At 43.5% G+C, this 19,649-nt stretch overlaps 2 protein-coding genes and 2 long non-coding RNA genes across 5 annotated transcripts; 2 read left to right on the top strand and 2 right to left on the bottom strand.

Moving 5' to 3' along the window:
• The first annotated feature begins 1,456 nt into the window (after positions 1-1,456).
• Positions 1,457-9,106, top strand: LOC119276666 (ABC transporter B family member 4-like). The gene is made up of 12 exons (XM_037557797.1): positions 1,457-1,844; positions 2,775-2,829; positions 3,412-3,587; positions 3,689-3,910; positions 4,141-4,379; positions 4,763-5,288; positions 5,376-5,649; positions 5,737-6,361; positions 6,450-6,678; positions 6,899-7,165; positions 7,237-7,500; positions 8,205-9,106. Exons 1-12 carry the CDS (start codon positions 1,590-1,592, stop codon positions 8,847-8,849), a joined length of 3,777 nt encoding a protein of 1,258 aa, XP_037413694.1. The 5' UTR covers positions 1,457-1,589; the 3' UTR covers positions 8,850-9,106.
• On the bottom strand, positions 3,123-8,213 carry LOC119276670. The gene is made up of 2 exons (XR_005136705.1): positions 7,590-8,213; positions 3,123-3,575 (listed from the first exon to the last, which is right to left on the bottom strand). It is a non-coding gene; the product is annotated as an uncharacterized LOC119276670 (long non-coding RNA).
• A 1,744-nt stretch (positions 9,107-10,850) lies between the features above and the next one.
• On the bottom strand, positions 10,851-17,226 carry LOC119276667 (ABC transporter B family member 4-like). 2 transcript variants are annotated; one of them, XM_037557798.1, is made up of 12 exons: positions 16,912-17,226; positions 16,764-16,818; positions 15,799-15,974; positions 15,388-15,609; positions 15,054-15,292; positions 13,821-14,346; positions 13,473-13,746; positions 12,753-13,371; positions 12,438-12,666; positions 12,092-12,358; positions 11,722-11,985; positions 10,851-11,495 (listed from the first exon to the last, which is right to left on the bottom strand). In XM_037557798.1, exons 1-12 carry the CDS (start codon positions 17,146-17,148, stop codon positions 10,851-10,853), a joined length of 3,753 nt encoding a protein of 1,250 aa, XP_037413695.1. In that variant the 5' UTR covers positions 17,149-17,226. The 2 variants fall into 2 exon arrangements, with proteins under 2 accessions (XP_037413695.1, XP_037413696.1); XM_037557799.1 differs by having other exon boundaries at positions 15,799-15,950.
• Positions 15,566-17,015, top strand: LOC119276669. Its single transcript, XR_005136704.1, has 3 exons — positions 15,566-15,991; positions 16,144-16,610; positions 16,724-17,015. It is a non-coding gene; the product is annotated as an uncharacterized LOC119276669 (long non-coding RNA).
• Positions 17,227-19,649: the final 2,423 nt, after the last annotated feature.

The raw sequence follows: 19,649 nt of genomic DNA, 5'->3' as shown, positions 1-19,649 counted from the left end.
CGGCGCGGCGACGGCGGCCCGCGACGGGGGCGCGGCTCGCTGGTGGCGGCGCGGGTGGCTGGGACGGGCTGGGGACGGGCCCTGGTCCCGGCGGCGGCGGTGTGTGGGCGCGGCCCAGATCCGTCGCGGCTGCAGCTCAGGTGCTCTGGGCCCTTGTGGTGGCGGGGCCCCGGCTCGCCGCAGGTGGTGGCCTGCTCCGGTGGCTGCCCCTGCTGCAGCGTTCCCTGGTGGTGGTGGACCTGCCGGCCCCCGGCCGATCCGGCGATGGCAGGTGCCACGGGCTGTGCTCGGCGGGGATGTGGGCTACCACGGCGTGGTGGTGGCTCATGGCGGTGGTCAGGATCGTCTCACGGCGGCGGCCGGACTTCTTCGGCGTCGGCCCGTTGGTGAGCGGCCCGTGAAGAGCTTCGACCCCTCTTCTCGATGCCCGGGCGCAATCTTCGTCGGTGGGATGGCCCTCTCCCTGCTGCGACCCATCGCTAGTCCCGTGCTCGGGCAGCAGGACTGTGCTTGTCTCGCGCCCGGTAGCAGGACCTCCTCGTCTCGCGCCCGGCAGCAGGACCGAGCCCGTCTCGCGCCCGGCAGCAGGACCGAGTTCGTCTCGCGCCCGGCAGCAGGACCAAGCTAGTCTCGCGCCCGGAACTGGAGGACGAATCGATGGACTTGTGTGCCCCGGGATCCGATCGTCTCTTCCGTTGGGGTAGCAGCGGGTGTCGGTTGTGGTGGTTCCTAGGTCTTGGATTCCAGGGCGGCGGCCCTGGTGGTGGTTGCGCGGTGCTCATGGGCAGAGCCCGTCGCTTGGTGCTGCCCGGTGGTCATGGCCGTGTGGGCGGCGTGGTTGTCGGGGTGCGGCGTTCGATGGCAGTGAGTATTGGCCGGGGTGAAAACCTGCTCTTTCTTCGGACAGACCGGCGGCGGCGTAGCTCGTTGCCTTCTTGAAGGCGTCGTCGCGGCTCTCATTGTCTGTCGTGTGGCTCCGAGGGAAACCTTGATCCTCGGATCAGGCGGTGGCGACGCTCCCGTGTCGTACCCTTCCTGAAGGCACCGTCTTGGAGCCCACGGTTCGTCGTATGCGGCTACATCTCTTCGTGGTGGCGTGTTCACTGGTGGAGTCCCGGGTGCTCGAGTAGTGCTAGGGGTCGTGTTGCTGCGCTCAGCGCCTATGTATCCTGCCTTGGGTGTGTGCGTGTGTTGTGGTGGTGTGCGTCTGTACCTGGATGTTGTTGGTCATTGCTTTATTTATAAAGCGGGGCGAAAGCCTTTTTCGGTAAAATGTTGTGGACCATTCCGATTTTTTTCTCTAAATTATGCTACACTGTACTCTACAATACTCAAAAACTTTGAACACACAACTTTGAAACCAGGGGGTCCCGCCACTGTTACAGGAATAATCAGGAGGCCATCCATTTATTTAGCAACCACGCACGCATCCAGACAACATAAGCGACGTCCTGTCAGTCTCACATGCCTAACACATATTAGCGCCCAACTCTCATCACCACAGGCATGCCAAGAGGGAGATAAGCTAAGCACAAGTAGCTAGCTAGCAGCTGCTAGGAGTAGGAGAAACATCAATCAACATAGCATTAATGGATGACGAAGCCATGAGAGACAGAGGGGAGGATGCAGAGAAGGGCGAGAGGGAGAGGAAGACCGAGGGGGCTAGGAAGGTGCCCTTCTTCAGCATGTTCAGGTACGCCAGCCGTGCCGACATGGCGCTGATGGCCGTCGGCACTGTGGCGGCCATGGTTAACGGCATGGGCGACCCGCTCATGACCGTCGTCTTCGCCGCGGTCATCGAGTGTTTCGGCGCCGGCGACAACGTCCTCCAGCGGGTCAGCAAGGTATCGACGTATACCTTTTTGAGAGTATCTCTAGTTCAGTTCATCATGAAACTCCCTTGAGAACAGATGTCACCGCAAGCAAATTACAGGGTATGCAATAGATTGGTGCCTCGTGTGCTAGCAAGTACTCCCTCTGTAAAACTGCAAAAAATGTCCTACATCTGTTTACAAAGAAACTAGCAAGGATGAAACGTGCATGTACGCCACATGGCAGAATCAACTGGTTTCCGACAAAAAATAAGATATAATCAACCGGAGATAAGTAGATATCCCTGATGCTCAATTGGGAACAGGCCACCTTCAATTTTATCCTACTATTATCGACCTAGCAGATAGAACATAGCTTTTTGTAGGCCGAGCTCCATGGCACCCTATTATTCTTACCCTCCAACATTGCTTTGAGATCTATGCTAACCAACTAACTTACTACATGAAAGTCTCTCTTTTTTGTTTCTCTCAAATGAAACAACATATGGACTCCAAACTTTAAAACTTCAATGCGTGAAAAAACTTTCAGATTTTTTGGTCCAACATAAATATACAAAATGAGATTATTATTTTTCAGTAAAAAGTTATTATAATTATTTATGATGCATGAAAAAATTCTAAAGTTTCCCTACATTATAGTTAGAATGTTTTGTTGTCCTGCAAAGTTTGAAGTTCATATGCTGTTTTATTTGGACTAAAAGAAAAAGACAAAAGCGCTTGCACGGGCCGTGATGCAGAGAATAGGCGTCTAGATAAGGGGTGCCATGGAGCTCGGCCTAGGCAACAACTTTCCGATAAAGAAAAGAAGACAAAATATGCTTACATGAAAAAACAAATAATGACACACATTAATCTCAAACCCTCAGTCCTACTTCCTATGATAACCAAAGAACGCCCTAGTAGTTCACATACTAATTTATTTTTGACATTTGCTTTCTCCAGGTTGTTATGTACTACATCTATTTGGGAATTGGGACAGCGGTAGCTTCATTTCTCCGTAAGTACACTTCCACTTGTGGACTAAATGTTTCTAGAATTGATAGTCGAAACTCAATCCTATTCTGTTCTGAACTGAAAGGTCAACATGGCACGTGATAAACAGTCGAGCACTCAAAAAAATCAACAAATAAAATATCAACATTCACTATTGTAATCCACACACTGAGAATATAAATTGGCTACAAATGATTGAGTACTAGTTGCTATTAAACCAGTAATATTCATGTATTGTACATTGGTGTCAGTGTCTCACAACTTTGATGTTTCCAAGCATTGACAGACCTGTTCATATCCAAGTACCCCAACAATAGCATGACTTACCAGGCAGATCTGGAACCTCATGAAATAATACTGATTCTCAACAATAAATAAATGAACAAATAATGCATGAAATCTACCACAATTGAAATTTAAAACTTACAACTAGCAGTAGTTTTCCAATTTAACTTGAACCAAAATACCGAGCAGTACGAATGAGTTGCATAATCTCTGCTTTTAGTTGGATTGCATTCACACGCAACAGAATTTCCATGGAGTGGCTGACAGCCTTAAACATTAACCTGCTTGCTACCTGTGGCAGAGGTGTCATGCTGGACAATGACTGGAGAAAGGCAGTCAATACGCATCCGATCTCTATACCTTGAAGCTGTTCTAAAACAGGATGTTTCATTCTTTGATGTGGAGATGACAACTGGGGAAGCAATTTCCAGAATGTCTGCGGACACTGTACTGGTCCAAGATGCCCTTGGAGAGAAGGTAACAAATGCATTAGACAACATAGATAAAATACCTTAATAAATCTATGTTCTGTAAATGCATCAGTTGATTTCAAGTAAATATGGATTCCTCGTGTTCAGGTAGGCAAGTATGCACAGCTTTTGACAACCTTTGTTGGATGTTTTATCATCGGATTCGTAAGAGGCTGGATGTTAGCTCTTGTTATGCTCGCATGCATACCTCCAAATATTCTGTCTTTTGCAATCATGTCTCGGTTACGTGCTCAAATATCAGCCAGGAGGCAGGCATCGTACACTGATGCGGGCAATGTCGTCGAACAGACCATTGGAGCTATAAGAACGGTGGGTTCTAAAAGTTTTGAATTATGTATAGCTATTTTATGGTCAGTTGTGAGGCCGAGCATCTGCTCAGGTGTCTAGCTTGAGCAGGTGTGCTCATAGGCCCACCCATTTTCGAGGTGCAACCTCTGCAGGGTGGGTGCTCAGGTTTCTTCTAATTTCAAAAATGATACCAGGGCAAGTCCCTGTTTGGTCAGAGTTTACTGGAAAACATTGATAACATTTCAAAGCAGGTTATCTCCTTCAATGGTGAGAAGAAAGCAATCACATTGTACAACACTCTTACAAAAAGGGCATATAAGGCTACGGTCTTGGAAGGGATTGCCACTGGTCTAGGAACAGGCGGTATCTTTTCTGTTTTCTTCTGCGGTTACTCTCTAGCCTTTTGGTATGGTGCTAAGTTAATCATCAACAAAGGTTATACTGGAGGGCAAGTCGTCAATGTCGTATTTGCAATGTTAACTGGTTCAATGTGAGTTTTCCATATAGTATTGTAAATGATAATATGAGATGTCAGAGTAAAGTAGCACTTAGTCTTGCATAAATAAAACTCAAAACTCTTCTTAACCTAAAAAAAGAATGCTACATTTATTTATTAAAAGCATAAAAATAATCTAAAGCTGGAAAATTTACTAGAAATTATTTCTAAATTACCCCGTCACTGCTATCAATATAGTTAACTACATATGTAATATTACTACTGGTAGCGACATGATGGGCCTAACACTTTTGTTCGTCAAATAACGTGCACAACTAGAATCATACTTCAAAATATGAAAATAATGAGGATAACCAATAGTATATGCTAGGATTGAATCTATAATAAATTCTAACACAGGCCTTAATTTGTAACAGGGCTATAGGTACCGCATCACCCTCAATTTCTGCTATTGCAGAAGGGCAATCTGCAGCATATAGGTTGTTTGAGATAATGAACAAAGAACCAAAGATTGACATCACCGACACTTCTGGAATAGTATTGGACGATATCAGGGGCGATGTTGAACTCAACAATGTGTTCTTTAGATATCCTGCAAGGCCTGAGCAGTTGATACTTAATGGGTTGTCTCTACATGTACCTAGTGGTACTACAATGGCTATAGTTGGAGAGAGTGGAAGTGGTAAATCAACAATAATTAGTTTGGTGGAGAGATTCTACGACCCACAAGCTGGCGATGTGCTGATAGATGGAATCAACATCAAGAGTATGAAACTCCAGTGGATAAGAGGAATGATCAGTCTTGTTAGCCAAGAACCATTGCTTTTTATGACCTCCATCAAAGACAACATAACCTATGGTAAAGAGGATGCTACGCTTGAAGAGATCAAGAGAGCAGCTGAGCTTGCAAATGCAACAAATTTCATCGAAAAGTTGCCTAATGTACTTACAGAAAAAAAATAATGAGTTACAAAGTACCTTAATCAAGTTTGCTGTAACTAATGCTTATCTGATTTCCACATGATACAGGCGTATGAGACAATGGTTGGTCAGAATGGTGCTCAACTTTCTGGAGGGCAGAAACAAAGGATTGCCATTGCAAGAGCGATCCTTAAAAATCCAAGAGTCCTTCTGCTGGATGAAGCTACTAGTGCTTTGGATGTGGAGTCTGAGCGAGTAGTTCAAGAAGCGTTAAATCGGATCATGGTAGGGATAACTACACTCATTGTTGCTCATCGGCTGAGTACAGTCAGAAATGCAGATTGCATAGCAGTGGTTCATCAAGGAAAGGTAGCTGAACGAGGTAAGGGATACTTCCACATCCAATATATGGTTTTCTTCTTCTTGGAACCTAGTCAATTCTTTTCCTTCACAAATTTATTTCATGCAGGTGTCCATGATGACCTGATAAAGGATCCTGATGGAGCTTACTCTCATCTTATTCGGCTACAACAAGCCCATACTGAAGAAACACCTGAGATGCCATATGTGGCAAGTTCAAGATTCAAAAGTACAAGTATATCTTTGGAACAATCTATCAGGAATTCTCCCAGGAATAGAAGACAACACTCCAGTAAATCCCTTGGACTGTCTAGATCGGATGATTTGTTCAGGCATGTTGCTAGCAGAGAGGAACACCTAGAAATTGGTGATAGTGAGGCTCCAAAGAAAGCACCAATTGGACGCCTTTTTAATCTTAGCAGGCCAGAAGCACCAATTCTCCTGTTAGCTATCATAGCTGCCACTCTGCATGGACTTCTTTTCCCATCATTCAGTATTATGATGTCTGGTGGTATAAGAACATTCTACTATCCAGCACACCAACTTCGAAAAGATTCAACATTTTGGGCATTGATGTGCCTTCTGATGGCAATCATTTCCCTGGTTTCAATCCAATTGGAATTTTACTTATTTGGAGTAGCCGGTGGGAAACTTATAGAACGTGTGCGTGCTTTGTCTTTCCAAAGCATCATTCATCAAGAGGTTGCTTGGTTTGATGATCCTTCGAATTCCAGGTTTCATACTCTCCTTTTTCTCCTTGCAAGTTTACGTCTTCTCTTCTCTAACATCGGGGATATTAAGTTTTGCTTCTAACTTTTACAGTGGCGCACTTGGTGCAAGGTTGTTTATTGATGCTTTGAACATCCGACGCCTTGTAGGAGATAACTTGGCCGTACTAGTGCAGTGCACAGTAACACTTATTTGTGGCTTTGGCATAGCATTTGCTTCAGACTGGAAGCTTACACTGAGTATCATAGGTGTCATTCCTTTTCTGGGTTTGCAGAATTATATCCAATTGAGGTTTCTGAAAGGGTTCGGTGAAGATGCTAAGGTGAAATCAGATAAAACCACGTAATGAACATAAATGTTTTATTTATTAAAGAAAAGGAAACAATGCTTGATGCTTTTCACATTAGATAAAGGTGTGCACTTTTCCAAACAACATGAAATCTCCTATTACTAGTCACATATTCGAAGCTTAACATCAACAGAAAGTGGTAGTTAGAAGTATGAGTTATAAAATAATCTCTACTAACTAATGATTGTTACAGGTGATGTATGAAGATGCAAGTCAAGTTGTGGCTGAAGCAATTGGTAGTATTCGAACTGTAGCATCTTTTGGTGCAGAGAAGAGAGTGATTACCCTATACAGCCAAAAATGCCAGGCTTCAATGAAACAGGGAATTAGAAGTGGAATGGTCGGAGGTGTTGGTTTCAGTTTCTCAAATTTAATGTTGTATCTCACATATGCTCTTTGTTTCTATGTTGGTGCACAGTTTGTACATGACGGCAAATCAACCTTTCAAAATGTTTTCAGAGTAAGATATACACTGTTGATATGTGAGGTCATTTGATTCAGTGACTTGATAAATCGATCTGGTACTGGCAGGTTTACTTTGCCTTGGTTTTCACCGCTTTTGGAATTTCCCAAACAAGTGACATGGCATCAGACTCAACGAAAGGTCGAGAATCTGCGACATCCATACTATCATTCATAGACAGGAAGCCCAAAATTGACTCAACCAGTGATGAAGGTATAAAGCTAGAAAAAGTTGATGGCACCATAGAGTTCAACCATGTAAGGTTCAAGTACCCATCCCGACCAGATGTCCAAATATTCAGCGACTTCACTTTGCGTATTGCTTCCGGAAAGGTACACCCAACTTGACACTTTTCCTGATGTCTTGTAGAATTAAAAGTTTACTACTCATTCACTGCAAACTGGGGTGAGAAGTCATGTACCTAGTTTACTGTCTGGCATGAAGACTAGACCATGCAGCAGCACACATCCACGTATTATCCTGCTATGTGTTTCGCAAAAGGGTTGTAGCAACCTTGAACTGCTTTATTTTAACATCAATGACATGAAGAACATCAAGTGCTGCAAAAACTTTGTTAGTGTACTCCATGTGTTAGAATGTCCACCTATGAGTTTCACATAATTCTAGAGAGGTGACACCAATTTCATGTAGCACTGTACAAATGTTCAAGTTTAAGCACCATGTTCACAAGAAAAAGTAAAATAAGCAATGAGATGAAGTTAGAAAACAGGAAAGTCAAGAAAGGAGATAAAGTTGCTATGCATTAAGATTTTTCTTTGTCAGTTATTTCGCCCCTTGGAAGGGCTGGCCTGGCACAATGGTAGAATATTGTGTGACCTGGAGGTCCTGGGTTCGAGCCAGCCTCCTTGCAGAAATATTATGCAAGGGTAAGGCTGTCTAGAAATTCCCTTCCCCAGACCCCCAACTTGTGTGGGAGCTTTCAGCACTGGGCACACCCTTTTTTCAGTTGTTTCTTTGCACTTATATTTCTGCCTATGGTTGTACTGAACGTGTTAAAACTGATTATTATGTGCAGACTACTGCACTTGTCGGAGAGAGTGGAAGTGGCAAGTCCACAGTAATTGCTTTGCTGGAGCGATTCTATGATCCGGACTCTGGCACAATCTCACTAGACGGAACAGAACTTAGAAAGTTAACACTGAGTTGGTTAAGAGACCAAATGGGACTAGTAAGCCAAGAACCAATACTCTTCAATGACACAATTCGTGCCAACATAGCATATGGAAAGCGAGGAGAAGCAACTGAAGAAGAGATAATCACCGTGGCCAAGGCAGCCAACGCTCATGAGTTCATATCGGGCTTGCCACAGGGATACAACACTAACGTTGGTGAGAGAGGAACACAACTATCTGGTGGGCAAAAGCAACGGGTAGCTATTGCCAGGGCGATCTTGAAGGACCCTAGAATACTTCTGCTCGACGAAGCAACAAGCGCCCTGGACGCTGAATCAGAGCATATTGTTCAAGATACACTGGACCAAGTGATGGTCAGCAGGACCACCATTGTCGTAGCACACTGCCTGTCGACGATCAAAGGAGCAGATATGATCGCAGTTATCAAAGATGGTTCAGTTGCCGAGAAGGGGAAGCATGAATCTCTCATGGGCATCAAGGGTGGAGTCTACGCATCACTGGTCGAACTACACTCGAAGGCGGCATAAGGGGATGTGCAGATATTTATTGTTCCTTTCTTGTTTTCCGAACTATGAGATGCAAAATGCATGTGTCAGTTTGTATTACAATTCGTGCAATGTAAATTGCACATAAATTTCAAGGGCATTCTCCTAAATTCTAGTTTTATTTTAGGCCTATGACATCAGAGGCGAGATTGCCCCAGCATGTGTTTCGGACTTTCAGTTGTTGTGGGGTACCAGAGATCTATGCATTATATAGTACAAAAAAGAAACACATTATTCCAGTCATTCAACATCCATCTACCAAAGAAGTGGTGAACATGAACAATCGACAATTCCACTAGCCAAAAATTAACGATTTATAGGGTAATGTGAATAGTAGAACGGCGTAACCTGTCGTTCTGGAACAGCGGACGCCAAGCTAAGCCGCGGCCGCGCCAACTCCGCGAGCGCTCCTGTCGTTCCAGGCCTCATGGTGCCGCCTCCGGCCGCCGGAGACGGGTTCGCCGCCACCGCCCGTCCCGTACCGTAGAAACTGCGAGCGCGTGAACTTTTCCCCCCACCTAATCCACCGTTCGCCATCTGCCACTGCCAGTCATCTGGCTGTGGTTTTTTATTTTCTTTATAGGGAATCGGGCTGGGGTGTGGACCGTGTACATTCGGCCGGCCAGGCCAGCCCAGCCCAGTAACAAAAGAGAGATGACCTCGAAACAAAAGGACCTCGCCGGGGAAGACGGCGCGGCGGCAGCGCCGTCTGTGAGGAAGAGGTCGCCGGCCCAGAGGTATGCGATGCTCTGAATTTTCCATGGATTTTGATGTATTTTTTCCCTTCAGACCCCGCGCATCTGGTAGCCGCGCTTAGCAGTTTAGCCGATGTCGCCATTTCCCAGAAACTTTGTTTGAGTTTGTACTATTTGGTATTTGATTGAGTACGCGAGACGAATATCTGTAGTACTGCGTGCGAGCGGTTTGCGTCGAACCTGCAGTACTTTTGAATTAAGAGCTCGATTTTGCTGCCACGCATGGCATTTGCGAATGCGCGGGACGACATTTTTAGTGTTAGGGGTGGTGGCAGTTTTCTGAAAAAGCATGATAGTTCTTTATTTTTAGTGCAATTTTCGTCAATAACCGCCATCCTTTGGATCTGGATGGTGTATTTGTGGGGCGTTTGCTGGGATCTCACCCCTAACGTGTTGGAAAAATCAGCACCTTTTCGATTAGACTAATCCACAAATAAATAGTAAGCATGGCAAATACGATATGCAACTCATACCGATTCCTAAGCATGTGAGCACGTACAGTATATAGAAACGAAACATTTTATGAAAATAGCATATACAGCTAGCACATGAACGAGTAAACGAGGGATGAACAAATCATACCCTCCGGTTGGTCGGAAGCAATCGTGTCGAGATGCTCCCCAAAACCCTTGTTGCCGTTCTCCCGGGCAGGATCTAGAATGACAGGGGTTCTGGAGGCACCTGTTCTCCCGACCAACCGTGCACGCGATCGTTGTGATGGGATCGCCGGAAGCAACACAAAGAGAGGAACACTAAATGACAGCTAGGGTTGTGCGGGAGGGAGGGAGTGAGTATACTGAGGCGAGGCAAGGCGTGGCGAGGCGGATGGCGGAGGAGGAGGAGCGCGTGTACAATTCCTCTTCCCAAGCTCCCAATGGCATGTGGTAGAGCAGCCCTTATAAAGGGGTCTCACTCTCACTACTATAGTAGTATGGTACTAAACTTCCTACCACTTGCCATGCACCTAAATTTGGTTTAGAGATTAACCAGGGATTATTGTCTTATATGGGCCAGTTAACATTACTGATAATCAATTGGTACACAGAGTTGACTTACTCTCATTACCTATACCATGCTCATATGCCTTCCACGCAACAAACTGCTAGCCTCTTACATTCACTTCCCAAATCACAAATCATTGTATTGCATGGCCAAATGATTGTACTAGGAACAAACAAATGTTGTAAGCAAAAATGATTTTTTTGGGGGGGTCAAATATACACATATTCTACTCAGAATTTGAACGAAGTTCTACTAGCGATGCATAGACTCCATCCTTGATTCGCATCAGGGCCTCATGCTTGCCCTTCTCAGCAACTTTACCTTCCTTGATGACTGCAATCATATCAGCCCCTTTGATCGTGGAGAGGCGGTGAGCCACCACTATTGTGGTCCTGCTCACCATGACTCGATCCAATGCATCTTGAACGATGCTCTCCGATTCCGCATCCAGGGCACTGGTTGCCTCATCAAGTAGTAGTATCTTCGGGTCCTTTATAATGGCCCTTGCAATAGCTACCCGCTGTTTCTGCCCACCAGATAGTTGCACTCCTTTCTCGCCAACCGGAGTGTCGTATCCCTGTGGCAAGCTTGATATGAACTCATGAGCATTTGCTGCCTTGGACGCAACCGTGACTTGTTCCTCTGTCGCCTCTCCATGTTTCCCATATGTTATGTTTGCATGGATTGTGTCGTTGAAAAGCACTGGCTCCTGGCCTACCAGCCCCATCTGATCTCTTAACCAGCTAATCCTCAAGCTCTTAATTTGGACTCCATCTACTGAGATTCTACCAGAATCAGGATCATAGAAACGCTCCAGTAAAGCAATTATCGTGGACTTGCCACTACCACTTTCTCCAACTAGTGCCATGGTCTGAAAAAGGTTACAGCATAGCAGTTTTTGTGGTTGTGAATGATGATATGTGAAATAAATCTACTGAAAGCTTCTTATATATGGTAACACTAAATAGATGCATCACCTGTTTTTAAGTTGTATTCTTGGTTTTATGCCAAGAGGTGACATAAAGTTAGTTATCTGAGTGGCAAAACAATCAGGTGCAACAATAATAAACAAGAGTACACAAGGTTGCAAATCATACCTTTCTGGAAGGAATATGCAATGTAAAGTCACTGAATATTTGGACATCAGGGCGTGATGGGTACTTGAAACTGACATTACTAAAATCAATATCGCCAGTGACATTTTCCAACATGAGGCCCTCATCACTGCTTGTATCAATTTTTGACTTGCGATCTAGAATACTGAAAACAGAAATAGCTGAATGTCTTGCCTTTGTCGCATTAGATGCCAATGCACTTGCCTGCGAAACCCCAACAGCCGCCAAAACTAAGGCAAAGAAAACCTGGAAAAAAATCCTATGAATTGGTGAATGTTTATTAAAACTTACTCCCTCCGTCCCATAATATCTATATACAAATTGTTACTTCAAATGGTTCAGCAATTCTCACTTTGAAAACATCCGCAAAAGTAGTTTTTCCCTGACGTACAAACTTTGCACCAACATAGAAACATAGAGCATATGTCAGATACAACACCAAGAGTGAGAAACCAAAACCAAGCCCTCCAACAATTCCAGTTCGAACCCCTTGTTTCCTTAAAGCTTCACATTTCTTGTTATATGTTGTAACCACTCTTTTCTCTGCACAGAAAGATGCTATAGTTCTGATACTACTGACAGCATCTGTTGCAACTTGACTTGCATCTTCATACATCTCCTGCAAAATAATTATAAGATCACATTATTGCTCATCCTGCATCAAACAGTAAATAAATTATAGAGTTGTTATCCGTCACCTTAGCTTCTTCACTGAACCCCTTGAAGAACTTCACTTGAGCATAACCTTGTGCACCCACTAAAGGAATGACACAAGTGATAATGAGTGCAAGCCTCCAGTCCGCCGTAAATGCTATGACAAAGCCAGTGATTATTGCGGCTGTAGACTGCACTATAATGCCCAGGTTATCTCCAACTAAGCGCCGAACATTTAATGCATCGACTGAGAGCCGTGTACCAAGTGCACCACTGTAAGTGATAAAGCATAATCTTAGTATCTGTGTAGATCTATGTACGAGAAGATAAAATAATTGAGATCATTTGGAATATGATACCTGGAATTTGAGGGATTATCAAACCAAGCAATTTCCTGATGCACAATATTTTGAAATGACAGAGTACGAACACGCTCTATAAGCTTGCCACCAGCAATTCCAAACAAAAGATATTCTGCAGGGATTGCAATGAAAGCTGCAACCCCCAGAACAACAGCTATCAATGCCCAAAAGCTAGAATCTTTTCGCAGCTTATCTGGTGGCTCGTAGAATGATTTTATAATGCCAGACATTAGTATGCCAAACAATGGGAAAATGATTCCATGCACCGATGCTGCTATAACACCGAGCAGAAGAAATGGCACCTCTGGCTTGTTAAGATAAAAAAGGCGTCCGATTGGTGCTTTCTGAAGGGTCTTCCCATCAGGAAGGTCCTCTTTGTTCTGTTTTCCTGTGATTTCATCCTCATGCAACTCATCAGATCTGAAAGAGTATCTGTTGCTATTGCCAAAGGAATCTTTAGTCACTGACTGTCTAATTGACAAAGTAGTGCTTTTTGATAAGGAATTGGGCACTCCATGATCCTGTATTTTACGTCTTTCATTACCATGGGTTTCTTGTAGCCTAATAAGCTGGGAGTAAGCTCCACTGGGATCCTTCACCAATGCTTGATGAGGACCTGTACATACAGGATACGTAATGGGGTGAGTGAATCATCATAGGCTGACAATAGAAATTTTCTACCATGGGAAAAGTAATGTATATTCAAGAGATTCTAACCTTGTTCAACTATTTTCCCTTGATGAACAACTGTGATGCAGTCTACATTCCTTACAGTGCTCAAACGATGAGCAACGATAAGTGTGGTTCTTTCTACCATTATCCTATTGAGTGCCTCCTGAACTATCCTCTCAGATTCCACATCCAGTGCACTTGTTGCTTCATCTAGCAAAAGAATTTTTCGATCTTTAAGGATGGCTCTTGCAATTGCAATTCTTTGTTTTTGTCCTCCAGAAAGCAGAGTGCCATGTTGGCCAACCAATGTATTGTATCCCTGGTATGAAATTAGAATCTTGTTAGCTTAAATTTCAAGAAGTTATTTGAAGCACTCAATCTTTATTCACATACATTTGGTAACTTGTCGATGAAGCTTGCTGCATTTGCGAGCTCGGCTGCTCTCTTGATTTCTTCAAGAGTTGCATCTTCTTTACCATAGATTATGTTATCTTTAATGGAGGTCATAAACAGCGATGGTTCTTGGCTAACAAGGCCGATCTTCCCTCTTATCCAATCAAGATTCAGATTCTTGATGTTGACTCCATCTATCAAAACTTCGCCAGCCTGTGGATCATAGAATCTTTCAACTAGGCTGATAACAGTTGACTTGCCACTTCCACTCTCTCCAACTATGGCCATTGTTGTTCCACAAGCTACTTGTAATGACAGTCCATCTAATACTAACTGCTCGGGTCTTGCAGGGTAGCTAAAGTATACATCCTTTATCTCAACATCACCCTTGATATTTTCCAAGACTATGCCGCTGGTATCATCTGAATCTATCTCGGGTTTCCTCTCAATCGTTTCGAACAGTCTGTATGCTGCAGATTGACCTCCCACAATTGCAGAAATTGATGGTGTTGCATTACCTAATGAACTGTTGCAAAAAAATTGGAGAGTGCCCTGTTTAGGACATTAACATACGAGTACCATATGCAGTAGTCACTTTTTTATTTCTTGGCCTGATGTACAATTTTAAAATAACCGCTAACCCTTCACATATGTATGCTTTGCTGAGGAAACATAAAATGAAAATAGAATAATTTACACCTGGTTAAAAATTGTGCTTCCTGTGGTCGATTTGGTTGATCTGTCTAGCAAGAGTTTTTTTTATATAATTTGATCCCCAAAAGTACAAATGTAGATCAGACTATTTTTCTTTAGAATTTATGGTAGATATTTTAGGATTATTGTTGGATTTCTTCTACCCTCAAGAAGGAGGCACCTTGAATCTTGTGGGCTATTTGTATTTATATAAAATAATTATTATCCTTGAGCTCAAGCATTACCAATAGACATTATTTACCACTAAAAATAATAAATAAGTAATCAAATATGAACTATCTAAACGTAATATCTGAACACGCCTTGAAAGGTACATCAATTGCCATGTAAAGTTTCTTATAGAATTTACAGAAAATTATGTATTCACAAGGCATGCGTAAAAAAAAAAGGTTATCTAGATTTTAAAGTTTTATTATGTAATTTTTTATATTTTCATTCATTCAAGTTGCTCTTCAATAAATTGAGGGTTATATACGGCAAATATTAGTACTGATCAGCGTAATGATTTCAGGAACTCACGTTGCGCCAGTCAATACCGCGAACAAAACAGTGATGATCTTCCCTCCGGTATAACCTTTGTCAATGATTAGCTTTCCACCATACCAGAAGGCTAGGCCATAGCTGCTAAATATGATGCAGAAGACAGAGCCCATGCCAAAACCACTGACAAGGCCTTCCTCAACAACAGTTATGTATGCATTTTTTATGAATTTATTGTACATTTCTATAGCCTTTTTCTCGCCATTGAAGGACACAACCTGTTAACATGAGTTGCTAGATTAATGGCTGCTACAATTTGAATTAACTGAGATAAATGATACAGTTTCCAATAACTGATATAATTTGAACTCACTGTGCGTATAGATCCAATTGTAAGTTCAACTGTGTCTGCAGCATCACTATACGATGTTAGTCGCTTGCTAGAAACCCGGGTTAGAAGTTGTGCAGATACTGAACCAGCGATAGCAATTAGTGGTAGTGATGTTAGCATGGCAAGGGTAAGGAGCCAGCCTTTTGTGAATGCTATGATAAAACCCCCAAAGAAGGCGGATGTGTGTTGTACAAGCTTCCCTGCCTGTAAATCAGAATGAATGAATGTCAGCAGTTGGGCTGCATAGAATGTATGAAATACACTCAGGTAAGTAGAACAAAAATTTCTGTAGTAGCGATAAAAATACTGATGCTTGCAGTTGACTTTTGCGCACCTTTCAATGTGTTGAAAAATATTATGTTTCTTGATTTAGTACCACAACAAAAATATTACCTTCTCACCAAGAGCATCTTGAATCATGACCGTATCGCTAGACATTCTAGAAACTGCTTCGCCTGTTGTCATTTGTGTATCGAAGAATGCAATGTCTTGCCTCAGAACTGATTTCAGGTACAAGGAACGGATGCGGGACGAGTGCCTTTCTCCTGCCATCGTCCAGCATGACACCTCTGAAAATAAATAAAGGGTGAGTAAGTAGCATTTCTGCCATTAGCATGTAATTTAGCTACACATATTCCATATTAGGAATGCAATTGGTACTTTTCATGGAATGAATGTATGATTACTGATGATGCTTGCTCTGTTCTGATCATTGTATCTGCATATTCATCACTCAAGCGAGAGCAAACTTGTGTGTCCTATCTCGGTCAAGACGAAGACAACGAGGAGGAGGCAGAAACAACAGAACTCACCCGACAGCTAACTACAAACAAACAAAACTAAAACAACAAAGAAGAATGGAAAAAGGCAGGCCAACCTACACTAGCCAACAGAAAACAAAGAGCAAGATACGGCCGAGGGGCCACGTGTCCTAGTTCCACTCTATTCAGTTGTGAAAATTTTCGACTTGAAGTGGTACGTGAAACTTTGGAATTTACCAAAGGAACATGTGAAATTAATATCGAGATAACTGCTTATGACTTATGAGTGTGGTGGCGCTATTTTGTTGCGCATCTCTCTTGGTTTCACTGACCACTGCTTGTCAGTTTAATACACCTTGGAGATACGGTTGAGTTTGATACATTATATTGTTACAAGCTTATCAGCTCTCCTCATGGAGAAGCTCGTTTCGATGATGATAATAGGTAACTTGGTTACTAGCCTCTGCAATTTAGCTTATTTGAAAATGATATACACTGAATGCATAACTATCTTTTCATGTGTAGTATTTGCTTGACGTCTAAGGTTTGACTGACAGGAAACATGCACTCCAAGAATAGGATGGAAATTCCACTTACGAAGGAAGGAAGCCACTGCTGCCCCAACGCCCAAATATATGAAGTTGAGACAAACCTGGAGATCGAAAGAACATTAATTCTTTGTTAAATCGTCTTGCCACTCTTCAAGTTAAGTGAGTGGTCACCGTAGGCCGTGGCAGTACTACACCTTGGTGACGGCGCGGAGGACGGTGCTGCTCGTGCTCTGGCCGAAGGAGTTGATGACGTCTCCAAAGAGCACCGATATGAGGGGCTCCGACACGCCGTTGGCCACCGCCCCCAGCGAGCCAACCGCCATGAGCAGCACGTCGAGGCGGTCGGCATACCTGAACATGCCCGACAACGGCACCTTCTTCTCCGGCCGGTCATCTTTTCCTCCACCGCTAGCTTCTGCTGTGGCGTCCATTTCCTGGCTGCTAAGCTTCGCTGATGTGCTTCTCTATTGTTCACCGATAACTGTTCTTGGAAAAATAGGAGGTGTGGACAGATATAGCAAGCTGATAGGACTATGGAATGTAGATTACTATACTAGTTCCTTTGCATCGTCCGTGGAGGGGTGGACGGAGATGGGCAGACGTCAGAGGGCACGCACATGCATCTAACTTGGGCACAACGTCCCGACGACACAACCGGACGCCTTGCGCCGTTGCACGGTTAATGCACACGAGGCGTCCTGTTCCTTTCTACACAGGTCATCTCAACCCAGTTGTACAACCATATCACAAAGAGAAGAGCCAGCCAAGTGTCCAAACTCAAAGATCTTAACAGCACACAATGAAATCAGGACGTCTATACAATTCTATTGAAATCAAAGCACTACAAGACCACACCACGGCTAGCTTACAAACCACTTGTTTAAGCTTTTCTAACATGCCAATCACAACTAACCACGCCGTGTTTCTTTCTTTAGGATCACCCCAAGGACGTAGAGTTTCTCAACACTCCCACCCAAAACTACTCGCATATGCAACAGATCTTCTCCTATGGGCTGGCTACCAGCAAGCATGCCATAGGCTCAAGTGAGTCGCTCGGTTCGCCAATGCCTGACTATTCAGACACTGGGGAGTCAGAGACCATCATCCGTATTGGTCCTGAGGAGGTTGTTGATCATGTTCCCGTGCTTGATTTTTTTTTCAAAAAGGGGGTTTGTCCCGGCCTCTGCATCAGAACGATGCATACAGCTATATTATTGATAATCAAAAGGTCCAACATAAGTCTCGAAGTCTCAAACAGAATTGAAAAATGCTCACTAAGAGCCTGAAAGCAAAAACAGGATAGCCATAACCGGCAGGCAAAATAAAAGATAGGAAACTAAACACCTACCCTATTACATGACCGCCATCCGAACCAGTTGAAGATATCCCGTGCTACCGTCTCCCATCGGATAGATCCAGTAACCAAATGCTCCCTGGCCTCCATCGGAGTGAGTAGCGACCACATACGGATGAGTGTAGTGGCCCTGAAAATAACCTTCAAGACATGAATATTTGTTGTTCTGTTAAAAACCAAGTCGTTTCTGCAGTTCCAAGCTGCCCATAATAAAGCACAAACTCCTACACGGATGTGTCTCGCTGTTTGTGCATCAATCCCATCTAGCCATGTCCCAAATAACGTGTTGATGGAATTCGGAGGAGTAATATTAAAAGCTATGTGGACCGACCTCCACAAATTTTTTGCCAATGAGCAGTCAAGAAAGAGGTGTTTGATTGATTCATCACCATCACAAAAACTACATCGTCTAGATCCAGTCCAGTTGCGCTACACCAAATTGTCCTTAGTTAAGATAACTTGTTTGTGGACAAACCACATGAACACTTTGATTTTTAAAGGCACTTTGACTTTCCAAACATGTCTCAAATTAAGAAGAATGCTAGTGTTGATAATATCCAAATACATGGATTTAACCGAAAACTCATCACTCTTAGTTAATTTCCAGCGCAACTGATCGGGCTGTTGAGAAAGGTGGGCATCCATCAATCTTCTCACAAGATGGAGCCATGCTTCTGAACGGTTTCCCGCTAGGGTCCTCCTGAATTGAATATTCAGAGGATTGGACTGTAATATTGTTGCAACGTAAGTGTCTTTTCGCTGAACAATATTATAGAGAGAAGGATATTGGATTGCAAGGGGTGTCTCCCCTAGCCATGTATCCTCCCAGAATCTTGTGGAAGTACCATTTCCAACCACAAATTTTGCCCTGTTAAAAAATATTGATTTCACTGTCATCAGTCCCTTCCAAAAAGGCGAATCAGTTGGTCTTACCGTCACCTGGGACAAGGTTTTGGACTGAAGGTACTTATTACGAAGAATCTGGGCCCATGTGGCATCCGTCTCTACTGATAACTTATACAGCCACTTGCCAAGAAGACGTCTGTTCTTCACCTCTAAATTTTCAATGCCAAGACCCCCTTGATCTTTCGGCCTACAAATGATATCCCACTTAGCGAGTCTGTACTTTCGTTTTAGTTCATCACTCTGCCAGAAGAAGCGCGATCGATAGAAATCTAGCCTTTTCCGTACTCCAACTGGTACTTCAAAAAAGGACAAGAGAAACATAGGCATACTTGTGAGGACCGAATTGATCAGAATCAATCGTCCTCCGTATGACATAAGCTTGCCCTTCCAGCAACTTAGTTTTTTTTAAATTGATCTTCAATGCACTTCCACTCCTTGTTGGAAAGCTTGCGATGGTGGATTGGTATACCCAAATACGTGAAAGGTAAAGACCCCAATTCGCACCCGAACAATTCCTTGTAAGCTTGTTGTTCATCTTTAGCTCTTCCAAAGTAGAACAATTCACTTTTATGGAAGTTAATCTTTAACTCCGATAATTGTTCGAACAACACCAGCTTCATGTTTCTAGCTTTAGCCAAATCATGCGCCATGAAGATGATAGTATCATCAGCG

Source organism: Triticum dicoccoides, chromosome 3B, assembly GCF_002162155.2.
Source record: "Triticum dicoccoides isolate Atlit2015 ecotype Zavitan chromosome 3B, WEW_v2.0, whole genome shotgun sequence".
Lineage (NCBI taxonomy): Eukaryota > Viridiplantae > Streptophyta > Magnoliopsida > Poales > Poaceae > Triticum > Triticum dicoccoides.
This window is presented reverse-complemented; position numbering and strand designations above follow the sequence as displayed.